Source organism: Cheilinus undulatus, linkage group 14 (assembly GCF_018320785.1).
Source record: "Cheilinus undulatus linkage group 14, ASM1832078v1, whole genome shotgun sequence".
Taxonomy (NCBI): Eukaryota; Metazoa; Chordata; class Actinopteri; order Labriformes; family Labridae; genus Cheilinus; species Cheilinus undulatus.
In genome coordinates, this window is record NC_054878.1 from 11,544,416 (window position 1) to 11,562,743 (window position 18,328).

At 39.1% G+C, this 18,328-nt stretch overlaps 1 protein-coding gene across 4 annotated transcripts in view; it reads left to right on the forward strand.

Moving 5' to 3' along the window:
- Positions 1–40: 40 nt before the first annotated feature.
- The window catches only part of vsnl1a (visinin-like 1a), a 75,803-nt gene continuing 57,515 nt past the window's right edge, over positions 41–18,328 (forward strand). Inside the window, exons 1-2 of one of the 4 annotated variants that reach the window (XM_041806171.1) lie at positions 71–111; positions 1,913–1,971. Coding sequence is in view for 1 of the 4 variants with exons in the window: in XM_041806168.1 (XP_041662102.1) it covers positions 11,327–11,342 (16 nt within the window). In the remaining 3 variants the exon portion in view is untranslated. Of the gene's footprint in view, positions 112–1,710; positions 1,972–11,322; positions 11,343–18,328 lie in introns of those variants that run through there. The other 3 variants (XM_041806172.1, XM_041806170.1, XM_041806168.1) reach the window with 3 other exon arrangements.

Genomic DNA, 18,328 nt, shown 5'->3' on the forward strand with positions numbered 1-18,328 from the left:
CTCGAGATTTGCCGTACTCCGCGTAAGTCTCGAGAGATTTGGTGAACAAACGTGACTTTGAATGTTAACGGTGAATAGCAATGGCGTAAGGGCGTTCGGCTGGCAAGCTAGGTAATGAAGACAAACAAAAAAACGGTTTCCTTCAAAGATTGCACTACGTTTGAATATTTATAACTTATGTCCACTTCATATGCATGATATTGAAACTAGTATTTCATGTAACAATCATATTTTACAAAGGGTTCCATCTTTTAATTTGACAATCTCAGATGAATAAAACAGAAAATCCCGTTTTTCTAACGTCTGCCTCTGAAGACAGTGGTATGATAAACACAAAATCTGACTTTTGTTCCAAAATATACGCCTCACAAAGGTATAATCTTGACATTATCACCTGAATTGGTTTTTCTGTCGAATTTGGTTTAAATCCTTAAAGCTAGAGGAGTAATAGGACACAAATAAGATACCCTATGTTAAAATAACTTCCCACTGATACATGGCAACTGTGACTGAACAAATGCCCTTTTGAGTATAATTATGTCCCAGAGATTTAAATTATAGTATTTTACTCAAAGTGAATAAAAAGTATTTTAATAAAGACTTAAGATGAGGTCTTATAGTGTAATGTTTACAATACTGTATGTAAATGTATTTCTAAACGATTTAGTTACCTTTTTCATATGCATAAGACCATTTTTATGATGTTACTGGTAGTTTTTTTCAGTTTCATTCAGACACCTTTGCAATATCAGATAAAATAAATTAATAAATTACTATTATTTGAAAAATCGGGTTATAATGTCTCTAATTATATAATACATTAAGGGAAACAATTTTTCCTGTTTTTTCTATACATGACTGTGTCCCCAAAATCAAGGTCCAACATGTTAGTTTGTGGTTATCCAAAACCTTTTCTGTCTTCCCTTTTGAGAAGTTTAATGCTGTCAATTTGTATGTTTTACTCTTGCTTCCACCTGCTAAGATTAATTATGACAGAAGTAAGCCACATTAAAAAAAAGTGTAAGATTTATGTTTAAATATTGTTTATCTGTGCAAGTAAAACAGTTGTTGCTCAGTAAATGGGGTACATATCCAGTATGCATACAGTATATGTACACATCTATCTATCTATCTATCTATCTATCTATAAACACTAAAACTTGAAAAAATTTATTAATTTCTCAAAAGTGTGCACGCTGTAAAGTCACCAATAACCAGGAATGAACCAACACAACCAGCTCAAAGAAAAAAATTGTTTTTCTTGTTTGTATTATTCTGCTGTAATATCCGGAAGTTCCTTTTCTTTATCGTTTTAAATGACGTTAAGGGCTTTAATTAAGATATGAACTCGTTAAAAAAAAAGGTACAGAAATTCTGAACACATCATTTTTGTAAGGTTGAAAATAATGTTCACCGGTAAACCATTTCTCTAATTGTCCTTTACAAAAACAGACAGGCTGAGCTGTGAATTTTTAATCGACCGTTATTTGATTAAACTGCAGCTTGCTACCATCAATGTACATTTAGCCTACAAGCAAGGCTGAGATAAAACTACGCCGTTTGTTAGCACCGTAAGGTACTTAAATATCAAATATTTTTTAAAAAGTGTCATATATACCTAACCACCCAGTTTCAGGGGGAGAGACAGTGATGCACTGCTCTCTCTCTCTCTCTCCCTGTCAGTATGTGTCTCCTCCTCTCTGTGCATCAGCAGCAGTGTGTGTTCAACAGCATCATCTCACGGACACGCACCGCTTTACTTTCGCTCCAGTCTGACTTGTCTCCCGCTAAAAAAATAAAACAACAACAAACAGAACAGGACAAAAAACACGACAGAGTCTCAAGCTGTTTTAGCTCGACAGAAGAGCAGCTTCAGACGCTTGAATCGCTTTCTTATTTTCCGTCCTCGCAGGGTTTTTTTTTTGGCCACTCCAGACAGCAGACCGGACTTCTCCCGTTGACTCTCGCAAGGTAGGATGGATGAACGCTCTGTGACATGTTGTCAAAGGATTAATTTGTGCATGGAGAAGATAAATTAGTGTGCACATTGACTTGCATGATGCAACCTGGTGCGTCATGCGTTTGGTTTCATATTGATGGATTTATTGGCGTCCATGTTAATAACAAGGCACATGACAGCTACCTACTATAGGCTGCTTATATTTTTCATTTAAGCATCTTTACTTCTTTGGCGCCATTTGCACGCTTTTGCTTGTAAATATGCGACTTTTCAACATCACATTACCATGGTTGTATCTTGCTCGGGTTTACTCTGACTGCCTACAAACACAACAGGCTTTTGATTCAACAAAAAAGTGTGAAAACACTCAAACCAGCTCAGTTAATTCATGCTGCTTCACGCTGGCCACTGCAGGGCAATGTGAATTATATCGACTAAATTGTGACTTTATTGTGGGGTGTCTGTGCTTGGCACGACATGGCATGGCACGGTGTAGTGTGATGGTTTGGCATAGGTGCTGATGTTGCAAGGGTGTGTGTATGTGTGCAGTAGGGAGATGGGGGTGTGGTGTGTCTCCTTAACCCACATCATCCCCACCATGAGGCTACAAATCAACCAGGCTCTAACACATCCCATGCAACTGTACCGCACTGCTGAATACACAGTACCTCTCCTCTGGGCCACACACACTTTTACACACACTTATCTGCCTGATTTGCTCTAATCAAACCATTAACCATTGTTCCTGTGTAGTGTTGCCGGGGCTCTGCCTGCCTCTCAAGGTCATCCCTTGTTGGCAGATGATGGTGGAGGGACAGTGTTATGTAAGAGGCTGACTTAGGGGCAGGTCTGCTGGTGATCACAGGTCTTTAAAATTACTCATTTGGAGCTATATCTCTGTGCTGTTCCACACCTGCGTGCTGATGTGTAACTAAAATGGAGATATTTTTTTCACTTTGGCTCACATGAGGCCCCAGTGGACCAGGAGACAAAGGGCTATGACTCAGGTTTAGAGTCAGCATGGTGCTCTGCTCTGCATTGCACTGCAGACTGACCCGGAGGGTCTTGCCCCAGACGCTGCCACTTTATTTCTTCATATAAAAAGAGGTGTGAGATCTGGTGGTGATGCTCTTGCCTAGGGCTGGGCAACAAGGACCAAAAATCCTATCTCAGAATGCTTTTAGCAGAAAGACAATGTAATATTTGAATATATTGATTGTTTTTCTGAAGAGAACTAACAAATGGTTGTTACAACACCAGAATTATTAACTTTTTAAAGTAAAAATCAAATGATGTTGCAATTGCAATCACAATGTCAGGCTGTGCTTTGCATAATTATATAAAAGGCTGCAATTATTTTTGTTTTAAGAAATAAATGAAAGATTAACAAAAATGCCAGCAGAAATGCCTTTAAGTTTACCTAGTACATTGCACTTTGTAGAAGTACCTTTATTTTAAAAAAGTTTACAAATTTTTATTATTTTTTTAAAAAGCTATCATTATTTTAAAGCATTGCTATTAAAACCTCAGATGTCTTCATTTTTTATGCTACATAATCTCTGTTAGTTTTGGGTTGAGAAATACACACTTCAAAAACTGCTCTATGCATTTTCCTCAATAACCAAGCAAGTAGACTTATGATACCTTTTACATATTATCATTATTGCAATTTGCAATATTGCCTAGTATAATTGCAATTGCACATTATTGCAAAATCCTGCAGCACATGTTGAAAGCTGTCTGAAACCACAGCATCAAAAAACAGAAGTCGTAGACACCCAACACTGGGCAATTTTCCCATTTATTGATCAAAAATTGCACACAAAAAACTTGCAGATTCGATGGATTGTCCAGATTCCATGTCTGTCTTAAGTTGGATCTATTTTGCAAAGCTTTAAGCTGGTTTGCCTTTACCCAGTCAGAGAATGACTGGACCAATCAGCATCATTGAGGGAAAGAGGCGTGGCTGTGAGTGTGGTTTATTTGAAGCGACTGCTAGCTAGCAGCCTGCAGGGAAATGATCGTGAATGCAGCTATAGCAGTGGTTTTATCAGAACTGGACATTTCTTTATCGAAAGAAGAGGGAAGAACTGCACTGAACATTGGAGGAAGGATGTTTTTGATCTTCTCTTGACTGACATCTTTAAGTGTTTAACTGCCTCCACTGATAGTGAAGAATCATGCATTTATATGACAATGGCTGCCTGCTAAGATCACCCTATGTAATTTACTCTTTAATGCTGGCACGTGCCTACAGTGCCACGTGTTTTGTTTCTCTGGCCCTTAATAAAACAGACAGAATGTTGGTCCAGTCACCCCCCAAGATGTTCTGTCAATTGGTGTTGTCCAAATCACATCAGGGGCTCCCAAAATAAAGGTGCCAGGGACCCTGACCATCCCTGAAGGTGGTAGAAGTGTAATTGAACATGGATGTGAACATTCAAGAATAGTTGTGTGCAGACCAATATTTTAAGGATTTGATTTCTTTGATTTCAGAAGAAATGGCTTGGCTACTGGGATTTGCCCCCCAGGAGGTCCCACCCCTATGTTGAGAGCCACTGGCTTAGATACATGTGCCTTGCCAAGGATATGTGAAATAGTCTGTTAGGGAGATCAGTCTAGTACTGAGCTACTGAGATGCTTGATCTAGGATTGACGCATACCAGGAACCACTTTACCACTGTATACAATCCCTTGACAAATTATTGTAGGGATGTATAATATTATTGGTATCATTTTGTTATTGACAAATAATATACAAAAGGCAATTATACCAATAGTGCACAGCTGATTTTGGCTATAAATAAGTTAGGGGAGTTTTAGGCTGGACAGACCAACATCAGCTGGAGTCTTTTTCTTTACTATTATTCCAAATACTTAAATGTGTGTTTTGAAGACTGAAAATGCATTCATTTGTTCATCCTCAATCTTTTAATTGTGTGTTTTAAGGACTAAAGTTTTAGATCTGATCCATTATTATGCATCACTAATTTAACGGCATCCAGGTGAGATTGATATATCCATTATTAGCCTATTAGTGGTGTGACTTAAAGTCCACAACAATACAAATAGATATTGCTTGCAAGCAAGCAAGCATCAAGATGGATTCGCCAGTGAGAAACACGGAAATGGGCGTAGGCTGTCCATCTGCTTTGCAAGGTTATAGTCCAACAGCACCACCCACAAGCAATATGAAACACAGCTATAAAAATGTAAAGAGAAACCCCTATTTTGGCTCTTAAATAGTCTCTCTGGAGGGTCAAGTTTCGAAAAGAACAACAACAGATGTGTAGGTAGCAAACATTTTAACCTGGAGTTAAAAACAAAATCTCCGTTTCTTAAAATGACTGGCGTTCTTAATGAGCTTCAGTCGTATTTTCAACCAAGAGAGAGAGCACTATCAAAACTGCCCAAATACATTTGCAACATTTGGGAAAAAGTGAATGGATTTAGCAGTTTCCCCCACATTTCCAAATGTTGCCAATGAAATTAGGCATTTTTTACAGTGTGCAAAAGTTTGCTGGAATTATTTAATAATTAATAGATTCTGGGACTTCTATTTTTGTTGCTGTGCTTGATTTTTCTCCAAATGAATCAAATGATATTCCACATCTAGATCAAACATTTCAAGATTATCTTGTGGTTCATGAGTGTATTACTGTTAGTTGTTCTTATTGTAAACTACATTTTTTCTGCATGAGCACCAGACCTGACATCTACTTTTTCATCATAGTGACATAAATGAAACTTTCTTACCCATTCTCTAGTTTGAAATAGAACCAAAAATCTCCAAATGTTTTGCCCAGCCCTAATCTTGCAGTCTCTCTATTTACCTCCTACAGCTGATGAAAGCAAAAGGAAACAAACATTGTCACAGGTTAAATTAAAGGCCAGTGGGGGCGGGGCATGTTCACCGTTTAGTTCTTAGCGTGTCCTTTGCCTCACAACTAACACCCTGATCACCGTCGCATCCTTCTCCTTGAATTGATCCTCTTCTCTGTCAGGCGTGCATGCTTTCTTTGTGCATCTTTTCCTATTGATTAATTTTCCCTCCTGTTGCAGTGACAGTGAAAGTGTAACTGAGTGAGCAGGAGAATGCAGAAGGAATTTTATCATTTTCAATATCAGAAGATTGCTGTGTGGAGAGACTGTGTTTAGCTGTAAAGATGGTTTTCATTTCTCACCCTCATTGGTTACGGTACAAGGCTGGACGGATAAAAGGAGCTCTTCTACAGCTCTGAAAAATGTCAGTGATTTCAGACATGGGCATGAAACCAAAAAAATAAGATGGAATAATCCCCATATGCTACAGTAACAACTTTGTGAAGCACATTAGGGTTGTATTTCAATAATGTGTAGGGTGGTAAAATTACTCCATTGCACCTTGTTGTGACGTGCGTCACTTTAAAGGTTGTGCTGTTGCAGGTTTTATATAAAGTGAGCTGCGGGGGCAGTATTAGAAAATGTGTGACTTATTTTAGTGTTAATTTGCTTGTTTTCTTACACCATAAATTTAACGCTCAAGATACTGTCTTTCCCCGTGAGTTTAACGTGATTGCATCCTATTATATAAGCCATTTTTGGCAGGCTCAGATCTGCTGCTGATGATATGGAAAAAGTGCTCTGTTGCATGGATGCAGATGCAGGTCTGTGTCTTGTTGCATGCATTAGAGAAAGCTGTGTTGTGCGTAACACTTGCATTTTGATGTAGTGTGAACGTCTAAGAAGTGCTCAAACTAAAAAATGCATGCATTCCTGAGAGGTTTCTATGCTGTGTGCACTTCAGCATCATGTATGCAGACAGTATGCTTGTTATGTGCTTGCAGTGCCTTGAAGTGCAGCTTAATTCTTAATGATTTCTGTTGTCCTGGAATGCAAAATGCACACACGTTCAGGAACATCACAGGCAGTTAGAGTGCATGCTGTTGCATACTTGGCTTGAATGAGAAACACAACTGAGGTATACACTTTAGCATTTATGTACATTCGGTATAGCCCATGGACTCTGGCCAGCATGCACTCATCAACACAGTGATATAATGCAGAGGATGTCATGCGCCTTGTGCTCACTTCTCTCCCGGGACACATCAGTCTCCTGCTGCAGCGCCAGTCTTCAGGCACAGCCCATCTTCACTGACAGCCTGTGTTGTAAAGAAAAGTGTTGGCAACTTGCTGTGGAAGTGCACTGCCTCCTCACTTTCACTGCAGCACTGACAGACTTTTTAAAACGGGGTGTTTTAAATCATTCTATGTAAAAGGGGAGGCATATTACTGTAATCTCAGTACTTGAGTACTTGCTAATTGTGTCAGAACAAATGCATCACTCATGGATCTGCTGGTGGCCCGCTATGCTTTCACAGGAGTGTTACAAATCAGTACTTCAAATCCCAGTTCTCAATAAAATAACTGGAGATGATAATGTAACTGAGCAGGTATTAGTTGTGCCTACACTGTACAAGTATGAAGAATACATAAGCACAGAGAACTGTAGTGTCAATAAGATGGTCCAAACTTCATTTGGTCATTGCCATCAGCTCCTCAATGGAACAAAAAAAGGCTCTACTCTGAGACAAAGTAGCTACCAGAAACATGTGAGCTGTCTACAAGTCAGTGGTAACGGTCACTCCGTGGAATTACTGCATGTTTGCACTTACTCTAAAAGCTGTTAATAGCTGTGATGGTGGATTTTAGTCCACCATTACAGCTCAAAGAAGCGGTCTCCTCACAAAACTTTGTATGAGCATATATCAAATCCGCAGATATTCCAAAGATTATGTCCAGCCGGTGGCAGGACGGCGGCCTCTGTTGGGTGTGACCTGGCCATGGAGACCCCTCAAGGGTCTGAGAGTTGTCCATCCATCAAGCAAACATACACCCCTCTTTGGGTCAGGGGCAGTCAAGCCCACTCTGCAATTATAGACTTAAAAACAAAAAGCAAAATAATAAAACCAAAAACAAATAAATACAATTAAATAAAATAAGAAATGCTATGGCTCTGTCAAACAGCCTTTTGGCAGGCTAAACTTCTCTCCCCTGTTATCATCACAACAGTTTGTGCTAACCAGAGCTCACAAGGCTGCTTGTTTGCTTTTTGAGACACACAGTATGTCCCTTAAGAGCTACCATAGCTGTGGCTGTAATTCTGATGGCTGCACTAATAAAGCCAGAGCCATGGCTGGAGAAGTTACACCTCTGTGTACTGTTTATTATTTTCTTTATTCTTACTATCTTATTTAGTTTGATGATCCGAATAGCTCATTTACACATGCAATGCTTAATGAGTTAAAATTTTGTCGGCACTTTTTAGTTTTTACATTCAGAATTTGCTATGCTAAAACTGTTGCTGCAGATTCAAAATATTTTATTCAAAAGTCAGAGCTATGCCAGGATGAAATGTCTGGTTTTAAAAAGGTTACCTGTTTAAATTATGAAAAAGCTTTGTTAAATACACTTTTAGGAATATGACTGCTGTCCCATCAGCCACTTCCAGTCGCCAAACCCTCAGCTGTGTTCATGTTTTGGTGTCTTTAAAATATTTTAACATGAAAACGTTGAATGAACAACACAGCAATCACATCCATCTGTATGACTTTTTTTTTTTATCTGTGAACTCAGTCAGGAACACTCTTATCTTACATTTTACCAATTTTTTTGCAAAATGGATATACACTTTTACTCTTTGACTTTCCAAGGAGCACATTGCTAGAAATCCTCAAAATGACAAAGTGTACTAAATACAATAAAATCAAAAATACAATAGGTCGAAAATACAATAGAATTAGTTTAAAGGTAGTTAAAGCTGTAGTAAGCGATTTATTTTTAGTGTCGTATGCCCACAAAAACAACACAACCTGTCAGGGTCTTGTCATTGAAGCCAGTTGACAGAATAACAGTGTTAATTTTATTGTCTAAAACTATAACTAAAAGTGTTCGTCAACAGCCTTTTTTCCATGACAAAAACTAAACTGAGACTAACAAAAATCGATCTGTGATGACTAAAACTGACAAAAACTAAGTTTAGTTTTCGTCAAGATGACTAAAACAAGACTAAAATGTAATTTAGTTTTCATCAGACGTTCAAAATCTGTGATATTTTTCCACTGCGGATACATCGTCAAAAAACAATGCAGCTGTGTCTCTACTGTCTTTAAGCTGTAGAAAGCAGGGACCCAGGTTTAGCAGAGTGCAGAGAACACACTACTGTGATTTGGTACCAGATTTAGGTAGGAGAATAAATGCTTGGACTAAAAGTAAAGACTAAATGTGAGGACATTTTATGGCCTAAAACTAGACTAAAACTAAAAAGGATAGAAATGACTAAAATGTGACTAAAACTAAAATGCATTTCATTTAATGACTAAAATTGAGACTAAAATTAAAAATAGCTGCCAAAATTAACACTGCAGAATAACACACTTCGGCAGCGCTTCCTTGTGCTACACTCTCACTTGAGGAAAACCAGCAAGGTACGATGCTCCAGCCAATGAGGAGGCTAGCACTTGTAGCCAATCATGGCTCAAGTAAGAGGGAGCATTCCTACTGGCTGCTGTAGTAGGTTTTCTTTCTTGTGATCGATTTCAGTGGAAAAGCTTAGCAAATCATTCCACAAGAGCTTTGCCACCATCAGTATTGGATTCAGTGGATGTGTACATTTGCGAGGAGGTATTTGAGAAAAGGGGTGGAGCTACGGAAGTAGCTTGAATCTTAATATGAGGGCTTAACAAGCTTTATGCTATAAAGGAGGCAGCTGGGGTGGAGGAGGTTAAGCTTTGCTGGCAGCAGCATGGTTCATCAGCATTAATGTAAGCAGGGATTAGTGAGAAATATGTCATATTTAAATGGACCACTGCGTTGAGAGAAAGAGCTGTGATTGGCTGTGGGTGCTGTAAGGCGATAATGAGGATCAGCTGGCCGTCAGCTGATCATGGCTGGGCGTATGACTACTGAGTCCTGCATGAACTAACGCTGAGCTCCATTAACAAAAATGACAGATATTTGTGTCCCACGAGGGGGTCATTTGAGAAATAAATTGTCAGCACCATTCCGCCTCCACACCTTTGATTCAAAGCACAAAAGAAACAGCTCTGTTGAAGGGCCTTAAAGGTTGTAGTCAAACTTTAAGGTGGTGTCATGGTTGCTTTGTCAATCATTTTACACTCTACTCTCTGTGTATACTAAAGTGACTAAAATTTGGGAAAAGTCAGATTAACTGAATCTGCCCATAACTTTCTGTGAGATCTTATGTCTTGTGTGTCTTGGGGAGAAACATAAACTTGGGAATCCTTTATTCAGTTTTAAGTGCTTTTTAATTGCTAAGTAAATCTAAAGTTTTACAATCAGAGTCTGTGGTTATTCGTTTGCTGCTTAATTAGTAAGTTCATTTCAGTGTTTCCCTCTGTGGTTTTCAGATTCTGATGTCGCCACAGATGTTTATAAAAGACTAAAATTAAACTTGCAAATGTAGTAAACACAGCTGCATAGATGTCACATAGTAGAGCAGGAGGATGAAGACAAGAAAAAGCTTAACAAACTTGGACGTTTGCTTACTTATTTGTTGCCAAGAGCAAATTGCAGTCCAGACTTTTATACACTGGATGCCAAAAATATCTTTGTGTTAGAGACAGTCGTCACAGTGACAAATCAGGGATAGTCACCATAAACACCGTCCATCCATCTATTACTAACACCACTTATCCCACTCAGGGATAAGTGATATAAGTAATACACACCTACAAGCAATTTAGTCTCCAATCAGCCTAATGTCTTTGGTCTGTGATTACCTAAAGAGAGCCCACGCATGCATGACAAGAACATGCATACCCTTCACAGAAAAGCCCTTTCAGACTGGGACTCAAACCAGGAATCTGTGGGGGACCACTGAGTCCACTATTGACACCAGTACAAGCTCATTAGTGCACACATTTAATGTGACAAGAAGGCCACCCTCTAAAAGAGCCCTAGCCCAGGGTTTCTGGATGCTTTATTAGTAAACTTAACTGCTCACCAAGTGTTACTGTTTGTCTAATATTTGGATGATTAACTGTCCAAAAGGCTCCAACAACACAAACATGGCTGAGATATCAAGTTACATGGCTAAAATCAACCAAAACAACAACTGTAGACAGCCAAAAGTCCATCCAAAGGCTCATTTATGCTTCCGTTTCCTATGATAACATAAGTGCACTTCAAAACAGTACAATCATATAATCATGGGTATAGGTTTTAGAGAAGATGAAGACATTTATCCAGAGGAAAACCAACCAAATTGTCAATCTGTACTCAAAAAGTCCCACCATTTTCTAAAGTACTCACCTTTATTGTGTCTTGCAGGTCTGGCTTGAACTGTTAGGACATGGCCCTGTGACTATGAGTGCAATTTTTGGTCTGTATCTTTAAACTTCCTGAGATGATGCAGAATTGCAGATGAAAATATCAATAGTGTGGATGCTCAGCATCCCCACTAATGAGGGCAGAATGGACTGAAGGCTTTGTCCACATCCATTATGCATACAGATTATAGGCCTATATGAGCCTTAAGTCAGTGGTTCCAAAGTAAGGATGTTCCTCGTTGTCTGTTTCCCCATTCGGCTAAACGCCAAGTTAAATTGTGTCTAAAGAGGAGAAAATACATCGAACACAGAAAAATTCATTATAGAGTCATTGTGTTAGCAGGTGTGATGTTAGCCTGAAAAACTCTCTACAGCGTGACTAGCATTATCAGCTAGCTCGGCCAACCTTAGTCCTCTTTCCAGATTAATATACTTTGATACGTGGTATCTTTTCACTTCTGTTGAGTAGTTAAACGTGGGTTCAGCCCTTGACAGCCTGCATACCACTTTATTTCCACTTAAAAAACAGTCATACCACGCTGTTCCTAATACATGCTAACTGCTAAGCTACTCATGCTTACATCTGGGGGGGAACTCAGGCAGGAAGTCAGCAGCCATTGACTAAAGCTACATCAGCTTCTAGTGAAAGGAGATACAGTACAATTTAAAAAAGCATTATAGACCCAGATTTCAAGCCTGTGTTTATAAGGTTATTAGTGTAACAGACTCGTAAATCTTGCACAGGCTAATTTGCTAAATGAGTTTTCATTTTAACCTGATTTACAAGTGTGGCTGACAAAATAGTCTGATACTTCTGAGGAAGGTAAAATGTGCACTCTATTTCTCCAATATATTCTTCCATGCAGTGACGTAACAGCCCCGGTGTTTTGCTTTAACTAGTGACCGTGCTAACTAGTGACTTTTAGCCAGTTATTCTTAAAGATGTCTTCAATACAACAGATGACAACTGTTGTTGAAGTCTTATTTATTTCTCTCCCTTCTCTCCGTGATCTGTTTTGATTTGCATGTGCTATATAAATGGGTGGAAAGTAACAAATCAAATTTACTCAAATTACTGTAATTGAGTAGTTTTTTGGGTACTTGTACTTTTTTTTGGTACATTTTGAAATCAGTTCTTTTGCTTCTACTTAAGTAAGTTTTAACTAGTTACTGCACTTTTACTTGACTACAATACTCTTGTACTTTTTTTCACCTCTGTTGACTACATAGTAGCACATGAGTGAGAATAATTCCATACAACAATCCACAACTCCCTACGTTTGCACCATGACTGAAGTTGTCTACTGAGTTAAAGTTCATGCCTGTGACTTTAGGTGCTTCTTAAGGACACGTAGTGGGTTTTCATCAGTATGCATTGCCTTGCTATAAGGTCAACTCCCTGCTTTTTGCCAGAGAAGAACCACCTTTACTCTATTGTAGAGGTGTGACTTTACCCGAACAACCTAGCCGGAGATCTATTCCCTTGTTGTTCTAGCCAATAAGGGAAGGCCATATTTTACAGTACAACTTATCAGGAGCTACATGGTACTAAAAGTAAACTTCAAATAAGTTACTTATTACTTTTACTTGAGTAGATAACAGATCAGTACTTTTACTTAAGTAAATTTTAAAGAAAGTACTTTTACCTAAGTACAGTCGTCATGTACTTTTTGCACCTCTGCATATAAATCAAGTTTTGCTTACAAACTTACCAGATGTTAAAAATAGTAAGAGTCTAGGTGATGACCCTTTGTTTAGTTTTTATTATGATGTGGGTCAGAAGCCACTTATCAGATTGTACTTGATGAAGAAATTAATGCAAACACAGCCCTGGAAGCACTCAGCTTCATGGTAATTAAAGACTGACTCCTAAAATTGCCTGTATGACTGGCGTTTGTCTCGGTGCAGTGACAAAAACATATCATACAGATGTGGAGAGTTATGGACACTGTTTATTACAATTAGAAGTGCACCAATTGTAAAAATCAGGGCCTATGCTGATACTGGTGTTTGAATCATTCAGCCAATGAACGATGTTTTTTCACCACTTCTTTTTGATGTATTGCGACATTTTCTCTCATGCTTGACCATGAAAACAGATCAGGCTTTGAACAACAGGTCGCATCTCTCCTTGAGATCAGCAGTTAGGTGTGTTAATGCCAGTATTAAAATGATACAAGACAACAGGTATACATGTGCTACTGACATTGGTACATACCTACATTATTTGCTGGTGGCTGATGTCTGTCCAAAGGGCCGATACTGGTGTTTAACCAATGCATCGCTTTGCAAAATATTATCAGGATATTAACGGTTTTGGCAGTTATAAGCTTAAAGGTTATTTTCTGTACTGGTAGTTATGAAAATTCCTGCTGTATATCAACTGTAAATATCAGCCATATGCGAATAAATTTGTGGTGTTTTAGGCAGAACCATTGCGTCAGTGTTGCTTTAATTTTTGAGGATGTGTGCAGCAGTTGTACGGCACAGATGCAGGGAAGCCATCATGCAATCACGTAAGCATGGATAACAGCAAGTATCTCTCTGGCCTAACCCAGAACAGTGAATAAATATAAGCAGTGCATCACTTGAGTACCTCTTTAACAATCTCAGGTCAAATATCTGCACCTGACCCCACTTAAAACTGAAACCATGATCCAAAATTAAACCTGTTCTCAGTCGGAGTTGGCAAATAAAAAATCTGTTAGCAGAAGCGATTGCTCTAGGTTGTGTTTTGGTCCCATCAGTGAATGTAGCAGCAGCATTTTAAATATCAAAGAGACATTTCTGAAAGCAAGATGAGTCAGACATTTTTGTTTTTGACAGAAATTTGAAAAAGAACTACTGTTTGAACAAAACGATGAAGCTGTGCTGATCCACATCTGCTCAATGATTATAGGCACTGTAAATCCGGAAAATGTGTTGATTTCCTCTTGTCGGCTACAGATGAAGGATCACAGGGTCAGTTATGAATGGAAAATTGTACAACTTCCTCTCCTTTTTATAAAAAAACTGAAAGCACTTGAAAACCCCTGGAGGGTCACATTAACTCAAGGCCGCTTTTCTTTGCTCCTGAAAAGCTTTTATTTCAGATACACATGGTTATGTGAACTCTTACTGTGCTCTTATTGCCTGATCTGCGTCATAACTAACACTGAGCCCTGGCTCAGAGTTGTAACAGTTCATGAAGAGGAAGTTGATGAAATGAAGAGGAAGGTCTGTGGGAACATGGGATGTTATATCTTTGGCTTTATGGGCCAAGTCGATGAAAGGCTCTTAAAACTTTGCTTAGTCACTATTATATCTGCACTGTTTGATGTCTGCTTTATAACGAGCGTCCCTAAGCTCAGATATTTCCCACTTCTTTACTAAGCAAAATTACAACCCCCAAAAATGAATAAGCTTGTGATCACATGGCTTTTAAAAACTGATGATAAGAGGCTGAGATCACTTTCAGACAGCCACAGATCAAAAATGCCTCTTATCTCTAATGAATTCATCAAAGAGCTACAAGAGGCATAAAGCTTTTGCTCCATGAGGATGAGGAGCACCCACTTTAATGTTTCAGAGCTCTTTTATGGACATCATGGCCTTTGACATACCTGTTGAGACTTAATTAGTCATAAATTGTTGTATTGTCCATTTAATTTACCGGCAGTGAAGCAGCCTGATGAGTCCTAACTTGATTTTGTAAGTGATGAATCCTCAGGACTTTAATGAGCTGGGGTCATGCTGGATGGATTTGATTTCAGAGAGAGTAAATCTGTCTCCATCAGAAAACTGTGGTGCAGGAACTGTGACTAAATGCTTCATGAGTAAAGACAGTAAAATTAGACACAGTACCACAAAAACCAACCCAGGTTACATTTTGCATCAACCGCTTATCTTGGGCTTTCAGATACCAGGTGACTGCGCTTTAGTACATGCATCTATGTTCTGCATTAACAACACGTCTTTAATGACGATCTGATATTAGATCTAACTGGCCCAAATCAGCCCTTACATCATTCCATGAGTCTCTTAACCTGGGTTTGCATCTCTACATGCTGAGTGCAGTTAAGCTGCTATTGATAAGAATGAATGTGGGCGAATAAGCTGCAATATAAAAGGATAGCAGTGCCTTTTTAACAGCTTTTCTCACTCGCAGGGATGTACTTTTTAGCAGACAAATCTTGTTAGAAGAGTTAGAAGGAAGCTCCCGTTTTCCATTTCCTCCATTTTTGTGGTTTGTAGACATAAAAAAAGGCAAAATGGTATCAAGCGAAGAGCTGTTTGGTAACAGAAATACCAGCTGCTGACCCAAACAATCTCTAAAATGAGCCACAGTTCCCATCACTCTGACCCACAATTTCCACATTGGATGACTGCGCTGTGCACCGAAGCGCTACAGGTTTGCTACGACAGAAGACGAGTAACTTCAGGGAGAGGTGCTCTAGGGACGCGCAGCTGGCAGACTGGAGTGTCGGCTGTGGAAATGCTCTGATAGACTAGAGAGGGAGGTATGTGCACCGCAGTACGATTCACCAGCAGATCGTGGCGCGGTGGCTGTATGTGGAAATTAGAGATGAGGGAGGCTGGTCGGGCATAAATACTGGAATGCCACAAGTCAGGATAGTTAGCTGACGAAGGCCGGCCACACACTAGATGATTTTTTTAATCTTAAACGATTTTAAAACTGTGGGAGACCACAGACTGCAGGACAATTTCAAAAGATTTTTCAACTTTAATCCTCTGAATGCACACACTAGGCGACTCAGCCAGATTGTCCGATCACTGGAGACCACACACCTGCTGACCTGCCTATGACCACGCATGACCATGTGACTTCAGAAAGAAAGAAAAACACAGATGTTTGTCAATACCGTCTTGCTGTCTCTCAACAACAGGCTGCCCTGGCATGCGTTGCAGGTGCAGCAAAAATCATGAAACATGGGAAAGAATCAGGACACTGCTCGCTTTCATCGGTTGTTGTGGGTCAGCGGCACTACGACCTAGAATCGTGGGTCTGGGAGGCTACGACGCGATTTGGAGCAGTTAATTAATCTTGTTGACACCTCACACATGCAGACTACTCAGACAAATAATTGTTTGTGACAAGGCTCCAGTCGGTATACGACCCCACAATCGTTCTGGGGGGTTAAATCTTGCCCAAAATCGGGCTTAAAATCCTGAAGTGTGTGGCCAGCCTTAGTTAGTTGACTTGAATGCATGCCAGTATTCATCAGGATGAAGGAGTCCAAGACGACTCTATATGCAGTCTGAGGTGTCAGATATCAAAAGTCTTAAGTACGCTTAGGGTTGTATCCACACAATGCATTACCACTTGGTGGTGGGATGCCCAGAATGGATATAAATCACTGATTATGCATTGACTTAACACTGTTAATGACCAACACAAACACATCCAAAAGAAAGGTTGTGCGTAAAGGAAACTTGTTTTGTCCATGATAAAGGAGTTGGTACTATTTTTCTTGTCTGTTTCTGATATACAGTCATGTACATGAGTTTGAGGCACGTAGGACACTAAGGATTCATCAGGGGGCTGATGTGCCACAGCCTAGGTAGAAGAGTGGGGAGACATGTATGTCACTCAGCAGCTAAGGTCAAGCTCGACAACATCTCATTTTTCTGGGCCTTTTCACCCCTGGTAATACGCCTAAAGACTGCATGTGGTTTTCGAGACATCCACAGCATGACCAGGGGCTCATGGCAACTGTACTACCCACCTGGACGCTACCCTCGGCCAGTGATTCTCAACCATTTTTCCTTTGAGCTCCCCTTACTGGTTAAGGCAAAGCCGAGCCCCCCCAAAACGTACACAAAAAAATTCTCAACATATTGTCGCCAAAAATCAACATCCATTGAAGTGCTTCACTGATAAAACCCTAAGAAAATGGCTTTTACCAAAAGACCATTGTTTAAACTGTTCACTAAGTGTTTTATCATGATTTTACTTAATATGTGCAAATCTAATTATGACAACCTCAGAGCAGAGCAGGCCTTGCTCTGCGAAAAAAAAACAAAAAAAAACTTGATGATAAATGATTTTGACATTTAAAAGTTAAAAAGGTAGGTTTAAAGGCTCGCAATCTGAGATTGATAAACTTATTGGTTCAAAAAGGTCAAAACATGAAATTGAAATTGAAAAAAATTGTTTTTTAATGGGAAATAGATTAGGAAGAAGTCAAAATCATGATTTTAAAAAGGTCAAAATATGGAATCAAATTTGTAATCATGAAATTAAAAGTCAAAATATGAGTCAAAATTTTTAAATTATGAGTCTAAAAGGTCAAACTATGGGATTATGAAGTCAAAGTTTGGAGTTAAAAATATAAGGTAAAATAGGCTAACTGGTTTAAAAGGTCAAAATATCACTTGAAAATTAGAATTATGAATCTTAAAGCTCAAAATGTTTTATGAGAAGTCAAAATTATGAGTTGAAATTCTCAAAGTATGAAATTAAAAGTCAAAATCCTAAGTTTGAGTCCTAATTTTGAGATGCTAAATTGAAAATGTGAAATTAAAACACAAATTAATTTCTTTTCCCTCATTCCTGACTTCTTATCTAAATAATTTTGCTTCTCTTTCAGATTTTGTGACTTAACAAGGAAATTTTAAATCATCAAGGATAAGTTTATATTTTTATACTTGAGGAAATCTGCAGACCTCATACTGATGGGCCAGTTGTAACAGAAATATGACATCATCATATGTTCCACGTGCCGGATTTGGCCCCCAGGCCTTGAGTTTGACACCTGTGCCCTAGTGGTCCCGGACCCCAGGTTGGGAACCACTGCCCTAGGCATGTTTACTCACCACATTCATCCCATACACAACCCCAGAGGACTTTGTTATTTTTTCAAATGATTATTTTCCCAGACCCCTGGTAATATGCAAGGACATCCAGAACACAACCAGGGTTGTGTCAATCCTTCTTCCCACCCAATACTACACCATACTGCAGCCTCAGTTTTGGCCTAAACATGCCTAAAACTTATGCACAGTAGTGTATGGGTTTGACTCATTCTGTCTCAGCCCT